General features: G+C 49.8%; 1 protein-coding gene across 1 annotated transcript in view; it reads left to right on the top strand.

Annotated features, from left to right (window-relative positions):
* Positions 1-372: 372 nt before the first annotated feature.
* The window catches only part of phf10 (PHD finger protein 10), a 13,966-nt gene continuing 5,561 nt past the window's right edge, over positions 373-8,777 (top strand). Inside the window, exons 1-8 of the mRNA XM_084459531.1 lie at positions 373-474; positions 948-1,075; positions 1,611-1,694; positions 1,786-1,910; positions 2,172-2,321; positions 3,221-3,330; positions 3,604-3,754; positions 3,992-4,138. Of these exons, the coding sequence (XP_084315657.1) occupies positions 422-474; positions 948-1,075; positions 1,611-1,694; positions 1,786-1,910; positions 2,172-2,321; positions 3,221-3,330; positions 3,604-3,754; positions 3,992-4,138 (948 nt within the window). The 5' untranslated portion in view covers positions 373-421. The remainder of the gene's footprint in view (positions 475-947; positions 1,076-1,610; positions 1,695-1,785; positions 1,911-2,171; positions 2,322-3,220; positions 3,331-3,603; positions 3,755-3,991; positions 4,139-8,777) is intronic.

The following is an 8,777-nucleotide window of genomic DNA, read 5'->3' as shown; positions in this document are numbered from 1 at the left end:
CTAGTTAGCTAGTTAGTTAGTTAGTTAGCTAGTTAGTTAGTTAGTTAGCTAGTTAGCTAACGTCATGCGACGGTTCCAATCACAGAGCAAGAGAGCGAGACAGAGCTCAGATAGTTATCTAGTGTAGTTGAACCGAATAGTTCTGTCCAGTCCACCCTAACCCTAACCTCCCCCAGCCCAGCTAGTAACGACGCTACTAACGTTATATCTGAGGGGAACCAATGCTTTCTAGATAGCTAATTATGTATTTGTTTTCTCTTTCGGAAGTGGTGTTACTTCACTGCTGCCTGTATGTGGATGGCTCCCTTGGTGTCTGTTGATAAAGGGTTAGGGTTAGGGTTAACCCTTGGAATGTATTATACTACAGGATGATACCGAGGAGGTCTCCAATGATGGGAGTCAAGCTCCCAAGAGACGGCGCATGGGGTCGGGCGACAGCTCCAGAAGTTGTGACACTTCGAGCCAGGACCCTGGGTAAATATTCCTCTTTCATAGTGAGTTGAGCCAGGACCCTGGGTAAATATTCCTCTTTCATAGTGAGTTGAGCCAGGACCCTGGGTAAATATTCCTCTTTCATAGTGAGTTGAGCCAGGACCCTGGGTAAATATTCCTCTTTCATAGTGAGTTGAGCCAGGACCCTGGGTAAATATTCCTCTTTCATAGTGAGTTGAGCCAGGACCCTGGGTAAATATTCCTCTTTCATAGTGAGTTGAGCCAGGACCCTGGGTAAATATTCCTCTCTCATAGTGAGTTGAGCCAGGACCCTGGGTAAATATTCCTCTTTGATACTGAGTGGTTGGTGAAGCCAGCTTTGCAGTCTTTGTGTTTGCAGGGATTTGCACCTTTTCACAGCTCAAGTATAGGTATCCATCCTCTACTAAGCTTTGGACAACATTCCATAGCAGATCCCTTTCCTCTGTGATGTGAATATCACCCCTTGTCCCCAGACCCTACTTCCCTGCAGAGAACCTGACAGAGTACAAGTGGCCTGCAGACGACTGCGGGGAGTATTACATGCTGCAGGAACAAGTCAGTGAATACCTGGGAGTCACTTCGTTCAAGAGGAAATATCCAGGTAAAGGGAGCAGTTCCCAGTGAAAGATTGGTGCAAACCAGGGTTTTTCCTGGCTCAGAATGGGTCTTTGGCAGGTGATGCGCACATGATTTTTATGGGGAAACCTCTGTTTTATGCAGAGTAGCCTACCAGCATATATAGGCCTATATTCTTCGCTGTCGTTCTGACTGAGCTCACTTTTCACAATCGTGGGAAATCTCCCGACATGACACAAAGTGGATATGAAGCCAAAATGTTTAAGATACTGATAACCTGTCTATTAATGATCTAGATTACTAGTGGTCCAAACCATGGACAAGGCAAGAAAGAGGGATGGGCTGCACTTGAAACATGCTATCAGACACAGAGAGGATTTGAATTGCTATTTTTAATCCCAATATTGAGCATTTTGGCACTGGTGATTTTCCTTTGGCTCTGACTAGAATCTATTTGGGGGCCAAAAAATCCTCCATGCAGGAAAAACCCTGCAAACACATAAAGACTCAATGGTGTAGTACCTCCCAGTTAAACTGCACACTCCCATCTGTTCCTCTAGACTTGGAAAGGAGAGACCTGTCCCACAAGGAGAAGCTGTATCTGAGAGAGCAGAACGTCATCACAGAGACACAGTGCACCCTGGGTAAGAAACTCCTCATGGTGACTGGAAGCTCTTTAGTATTAAACTAACATGGCAGTTCGACAGCAACCGTTGAGTTAACCTGGGCTCACAGGTCTGACAGCGCTGCGGAGTGACGAGGTGATCGATCTGATGATCAAGGAGTACCCTGCCAAACACGCCGAGTACTCCGTCATCCTGCAGGAGAGGGAGCGCCAGAGAATAGCTAAAGAATACTCTGTAAGTACTCTCACCTAAGCTAAAGAATACTCTGTAAGTACTCTCACCTAAGCTAAAGAATACTCTGTAAGTACTCTCACCTAAGCTAAAGAATACTCTGTAAGTACTCTCACCTAAGCTAAAGAGTACTTGTATCACTCAGAGACATAGGTCAGAATCCAAAAATATTATAAAGACACCATACATTTACATGAACAGTATCTAAGCACTTTGACCTGGTGTTTCCTGACCCTGTGTTGCGCTGTTCTTCTGGTCCCCTAGCAGATGCAGCAGCAGAACCCTCAGAAGGTGGAGGCCAGCAGAGTCCCAGAGTACATCAAGAAAGCTGCCAAGAAGGCTGCCGAGTTCAACAGCAACTTCAACAGGGAGAGGATGGAGGAGAGAAGGGCCTACTTTGACCTTCAGACACACGTAAGGACACTCCCTGCACTTTGACCTTCAGACACACGTAAGGACACTCCCTGCACTTTGACCTTCAGACACACGTAAGGACACTCCCTGCACTTTGACCTTCAGACACACGTAAGGACACTCTCTGCACGCCAGCGTTTACCTGTCACATTTAAGGTTAAAGGTTAAAGTAAAGGTGAAATGTGTTCTCCGCATTTGACCCATCCCCTGGGGGAGCGGTGAATCATTTGGTGATGTAGCCCCCCAATTCCAACCCTTGATGCTGATTGCCAAGCAGGGAGGCATCGGGTACCATTTTTATAGTCTTTGGTATGACTCGGCCGGGGATCGAACCCCCAACCTCCCAGTCTCAGGGCGGACACTCTAACCACAAGGCCACTGAGCTGGTATATGACATCTGGGGTGCGTTCAAATTCAGCAAACATAGCGAACGTTTGCAAACAATTTAAAACATTGTTCAGTTAGCTTTGTGTTCGCCGCCAACACTTGCAAACATGAGCGAGCGGTCTGAGAAGGTGGTTTGTGGTGAACAGAAACAGACGCTGGACTGAGGGAAATGTGACTGGATGATAGAATGAATCAATTGATCCCGGAGGCCCTTTTACTCCTAATGTTAAATTAGGTCGTACTAGCGGGACTACAGCCTACATATATAATACGGGAAATTATCGTTGATAATAGTTGATAATTTTCTGTCTTTGCTCTCTGTTCAAATGTAACTGTTCAAAGAATACATGTTCGCCTCAAACATTCACCTCTGTTTGCTGAATTTGAACGCCGCCCTGTTAATATAAGAGAATTAGGTTTATTTATTTATTTATTTATTACCTTTTTTTATTTTTATTTTTTTTCAAAAACTGAGCGTTGTGGTCTCTGTCCCCCCCCCCCCCCCCCACCAGATCATCCAGGTGCCCCAGGGCAGGTACAATGTTCTGGCCCCGGAGAGGACCAGGACCGGCCCCTACCCTGTGGCTCTCATCCCTGGGCAGTTCCAGGACTACTATAAGAGGTACTATAGTTCAGGAGAGGGAAGGACCCTTAACAAGATGAGAACTCTGTTTTCTTTCCCCAATATGAGATATTCTATTAGAGAAAGAAACCACATCTATTAAATCCTCACTTTAATATTCTATTAGAGAAAGAAACGACATCTATTAGATCCTCACGTGTGTGTGTTTGCGTGTGTGTGTTTGCGTGTGTGTGTTTGCGTGTGTGTGTTTGCGTGTGTGTGTTTGCGTGTGTGTTTGCGTGTGTGCGTGTGTGTGTGCGTGTGTGCGTGCAGGTACTCCCCTAACGAGCTGCGGTACCTGCCGCTGAACACGGCGCTGTTCGAGCCGCCCCTGGACCCGGAGCTTCCCGCCCTGGACAGTGACGGGGACTCGGACGACGCTGAGGACGCCAAAGACGGAGACAAGAAGACCAAGGCCTCCTCAGTAAGACCTGGGGTAACACACACACACACACACACACACACACAAACACACACACAACACACTGACACCTCACCCAAACTGCCTGATAAAGCGAAAGGAAGAGACCAAGCTAGCTTGTTGTGGTTAAGGCAGTAGCCCTGCGTGACCAGTCAGTACAACGTGCTTCTCAAGTACTGAACATCATGTCCAGCGTTGCCGCTGACGACCAGGCCTGTAAGCTTTCTGCTCCGTCTGCAGGACAGCTCGTCTGGAAACACGTCGGACGGGGACAGCCAGGACGGTGGGGGACAGACCAAGGTCAAACCCAAGGACAGGACTGGCACCCCCGCCAAGGATGCGTCCACCCCGCGCCCCGGCCCACACAAATCTACCCCCGGGTACAAGGTAGAGGACAAAAGCCCCTGACTCTCTTCAACAGCACTTTTCTACCCCTCCTCCTCCCCCCTCCGCCACCCCCCCCCCCCTCTCCACTCCGCCGAAACCCTCCTACAGCTTCTGAAGCACTTTGACCAGAGACACCCTGCTCTGACCCCCCCCCCCCCCCCCCGGGCCCCCGCGCCTGTCACTCCCATCACACACACACACGCACTCTCTCTCCCATCCTCTAGGTGGCAGTAGCCCTCTGCCGTTGACCCCTGTCCTTCCCTCCTGGTGTTGCTGTGTCCACACCCCAACCTTACCCTTACAACACTAAGGCTATCATATCAGACTATGAGCAATAAGAACATTTTGAAGTGGGTTCTGTTCTCACATCGGGGCGTTCTCCTTTACTGCACTTTGGTTGACCCTGAAGAGACCTGTTCTTCATTTGACTCTGTTCTTTTGAATGTCGTACCTCTTGGCTGCCCGCTTGTCAACAGATGTTCTAGACAAGCGAGTGGATTTGGCTGCTAGACCTCTTCTTGTTTTAAACTTGTTGTTATTATACAGAATTTATATGCGACATAAGCATTTTATCCAGTAGTAGCACACTAAAGAGTTTATATCTGACGTTTGTATGTTTGCGTGTATATCAGTATATACATATACTCTTAAAGCAGGTGGCGTTCTGTGTGTTTTTGTCAGGTGGTTGTATGATCTGATGGTGTGTGTGTTCTGAGTGGGTCAACCACAGGCCTGTCCATATGAGCTATAGATCAGCTGTTCACAGGCCTGTCCATATGAGCTATATATCAGCTGTTCACAGGCCTGTCCATATGAGCTATATATCACAGGCCTGTCCATATGAGCTATATATCAGCTGTTCACAGGCCTGTCCATATGAGCTATATATCACAGGCCTGTCCATATGAGCTATATACCACAGGCCTGTCCATATGAGCTATATACCACAGGCCCGTCCACATGAGCTATAGATCAGCTGTTCACAGGCCCGTCCATATGAGCTATATATCACAGGCCTGTCCATATGAGCTATATATCACAGGCCTGTCCATATGAGCTATATACCACAGGCCTGTCCATATGAGCTATATATCAGCTGTTCACAGGCCTGTCCATATGAGCTATATATCAGCTGTTCACAGGCCTGTCCATATGAGCTATATATCAGCTGTTCACAGGCCTGTCCATATGAGCTATATATCAGCTGTTCAGTTGAAAAGTGTTCTGTTCTGTTCTGAAGATGAAAACACGTGTGTAGAGACCCATATTGGATCAACATGGTCTCTCCTCTTCTCTCTCTGTCTGACCTCTCCAATAAGGCCTAATGGCTTGAACACAGGAGAGGAATCTAGTCTAGTCTAATCTAGTCTAGTCTAATCTAGTCTAGTCTAGTCTAGTCTAATCTAGTCTAGTCTAGTCTAGTCTAGTCTAGTCTAGTCTAGTCTAGTCTAGTCTAGTCTAGTCTAATCTAGTCTAGTCTAGTCTAGTCTAGTCTAGTCTAATCTAGTCTAGTCTAGTCTAGTCTAGTCTAGTCTAGTCTAGTCTAGTCTAGTCTAGTCTAATCTAATCTAGTCTAATCTAGTCTAGTCTAGTCTAGTCTAGTCTAGTCTAGTCTAGTCTAGTCTAGTCTAGTCTAATCTAGTCTAGTCTGTTACATGACCAACCTGCAGGTACTGAAGAAAAATACATGGACTCTAAAGAATCCTTTTAAAGAATTGATCCTGTATCTGAGTTGTTTTTAAACCCATATTGTGAACGGATATCTTACATTTCTGAACTGACCCACTTTCCAATATTGACAAAATACGTGAAAAATCTCCAGGATCAAGAGATCCTCCAAACTGATCAGGAACCAAACGTATCGATCCCTGTTTGGGCTGCTGGAACCTGCAGGTTCAGTTGATGTTGATGATCGTCACAGTTGAGGATGTTCCTGCCTTACAGGTGACAGGTGACAGGTGACAGGTGACTGCTCTTCTGAACAGGCCTCTCTGTCCTCCTGGTTCAGTTGGCTCCTCTGTTAGTCTGTAGATTCTAACTTCATTAACTGTGTGCTTGATTAACGTGTGTCCATAACCCTCTCCTCCACTCTGCTCTCTCTCTCCTCCACTCTGCTCTCTCTCCTCCTCCACTCTGCTCTCTCTCCTCTGCTCTCTCTCCTCCACTCTGCTCTCTCTCCTCTGCTCTGCTCTCTCTCCTCCACTCTGCTCTCTCTCCTCCTCTCTGCTCTCTCTCCTCCACTCTGCTCTCTCTCCTCCACTCTGCTCTCTCTCTCCTCCACTCTGCTCTCTCTCTCTCCTCCACTCTGCTCTCTCTCCTCCACTCTGCTCTCTCTCTCCTCCACTCTGCTCTCTCTCTCTCCTCCACTCTGCTCTCTCTCTCCTCCACTCTGCTCTCTCTCCTCCTCTCTGCTCTCTCTCCTCCACTCTGCTCTCTCTCCTCCACTCTGCTCTCTCTCCTCCACTCTGCTCTCTCTCCTCCACTCTGCTCTCTCTCTCCTCCACTCTGCTCTCTCTCCTCCACTCTGCTCTCTCTCCTCCACTCTGCTCTCTCTCTCCTCCACTCTGCTCTCTCTCCTCCACTCTGCTCTCTCTCCTCTGCTCTCTCTCTCCTCCACTCTGCTCTCTCTCTCCTCCTCTCTGCTCTCTCTCCTCCACTCTGCTCTCTCTCCTCCACTCTGCTCTCTCTCTCTCTCCTCCACTCTGCTCTCTCTCCTCCACTCTGCTCTCTCTCCTCCACTCTGCTCTCTCTCTCTCTCCTCCACTCTGCTCTCTCTCCTCCACTCTGCTCTCTCTCTCTCTCCTCCACTCTGCTCTCTCTCCTCCACTCTGCTCTCTCTCTCTCTCCTCCACTCTGCTCTCTCTCCTCCACTCTGCTCTCTCTCTCCTCCACTCTGCTCTCTCTCTCCTCCACTCTGCTCTCTCTCTCCTCCACTCTGCTCTCTCTCCTCCACTCTGCTCTCTCTCCTCAACTCTGCTCTCTCTCCTCCACCTCTCTCTCTCTCTCTCCTCCACTCTGCTCTCTCTCCTCTGCTCTCTCTCCTCCACTCTGCTCTCTCTCTCCTCCACTCTGCTCTCTCTCTCTCTCCTCCACTCTGCTCTCTCTCCTCCACTCTGCTCTCTCTCTCTCCTCCACTCTGCTCTCTCTCTCCTCCACTCTGCTCTCTCTCTCCTCCACTCTGCTCTCTCTCTCCTCCACTCTGCTCTCTCTCTCCTCCACTCTGCTCTCTCTCCTCCACTCTGCTCTCTCTCTCCTTCACTCTGCTCTCTCTCCTCCACTCTGCTCTCTCTCTCCTCCACTCTGCTCTCTCTCCTCCACTCTGCTCTCTCTCTCTCTCCTCCACTCTGCTCTCTCTCTCCTCCACTCTGCTCTCTCTCCTCCACTCTGCTCTCTCTCCTCCACTCTGCTCTCTCTCTCCCCCACTCTGCTCTCTCTCTCTCCACTCTGCTCTCTCTCTCCTCCACTCTGCTCTCTCTCCTCCACTCTGCTCTCTCTCCTCCACTCTGCTCTCTCTCTCTCTCCTCCACTCTGCTCTCTCTCCTCCACTCTGCTCTCTCTCTCTCTCCTCCACTCTGCTCTCTCTCCTCCACTCTGCTCTCTCTCTCCTCCACTCTGCTCTCTCTCTCCTCCACTCTGCTCTCTCTCTCCTCCACTCTGCTCTCTCTCCTCCACTCTGCTCTCTCTCCTCAACTCTGCTCTCTCTCCTCCACCTCTCTCTCTCTCTCTCCTCCACTCTGCTCTCTCTCCTCTGCTCTCTCTCCTCCACTCTGCTCTCTCTCCTCTGCTCTCTCTCCTCCACTCTGCTCTCTCTCCTCTGCTCTCTCTCCTCCACTCTGCTCTCTCTCCTCTGCTCTCTCTCCTCCACTCTGCTCTCTCTCTCCTCTCCTCTGCTCTCTCTCCTCCACTCTGCTCTCTCTCCTCCACTCTGCTCTCTCTCTCCTCCACTCTGCTCTCTCTCTCCTCCACTCTGCTCTCTCTCCTCCACTCTGCTCTCTCTCTCTCTCCTCCACTCTGCTCTCTCTCTCCTCCACTCTGCTCTCTCTCTCCTCCACTCTGCTCTCTCTCCTCCACTCTGCTCTCTCTCTCTCTCCTCCACTCTGCTCTCTCTCTCCTCCACTCTGCTCTCTCTCTCCTCCACTCTGCTCTCTCTCCTCTGCTCTCTCTCCTCCACTCTGCTCTCTCTCTCCTCCACTCTGCTCTCTCTCTCCTCCACTCTGCTCTCTCTCCTCTGCTCTCTCTCCTCCACTCTGCTCTCTCTCTCCTCCACTCTGCTCTCTCTCCTCCACTCTGCTCTCTCTCCTCCACTCTGCTCTCTCTCTCTCTCCTCCACTCTGCTCTCTCTCCTCCACTCTGCTCTCTCTCTCCTCCACTCTGCTCTCTCTCTCCTCCACTCTGCTCTCTCTCCTCCACTCTGCTCTCTCTCTCCTCCACTCTGCTCTCTCTCTCCTCCACTCTGCTCTCTCTCCTCCACTCTGCTCTCTCTCCTCCACTCTGCTCTCTCTCTCCTCCACTCTGCTCTCTCTCTCCTCCACTCTGCTCTCTCTCTCTCTCCTCCACTCTGCTCTCTCTCTCCTCCACTCTGCTCTCTCTCCTCCACTCTGCTCTCTCTCCTCCACTCTGCTCTCTCTCTCCTCCACTC

Source organism: Borostomias antarcticus (genome assembly GCF_949987555.1).
Source record: "Borostomias antarcticus genome assembly, chromosome: 2".
NCBI lineage: Eukaryota > Metazoa > Chordata > Actinopteri > Stomiiformes > Stomiidae > Borostomias > Borostomias antarcticus.
Note: the sequence above shows the minus strand (reverse complement) of the source record. Positions and strands in the feature narration are given on the sequence as shown.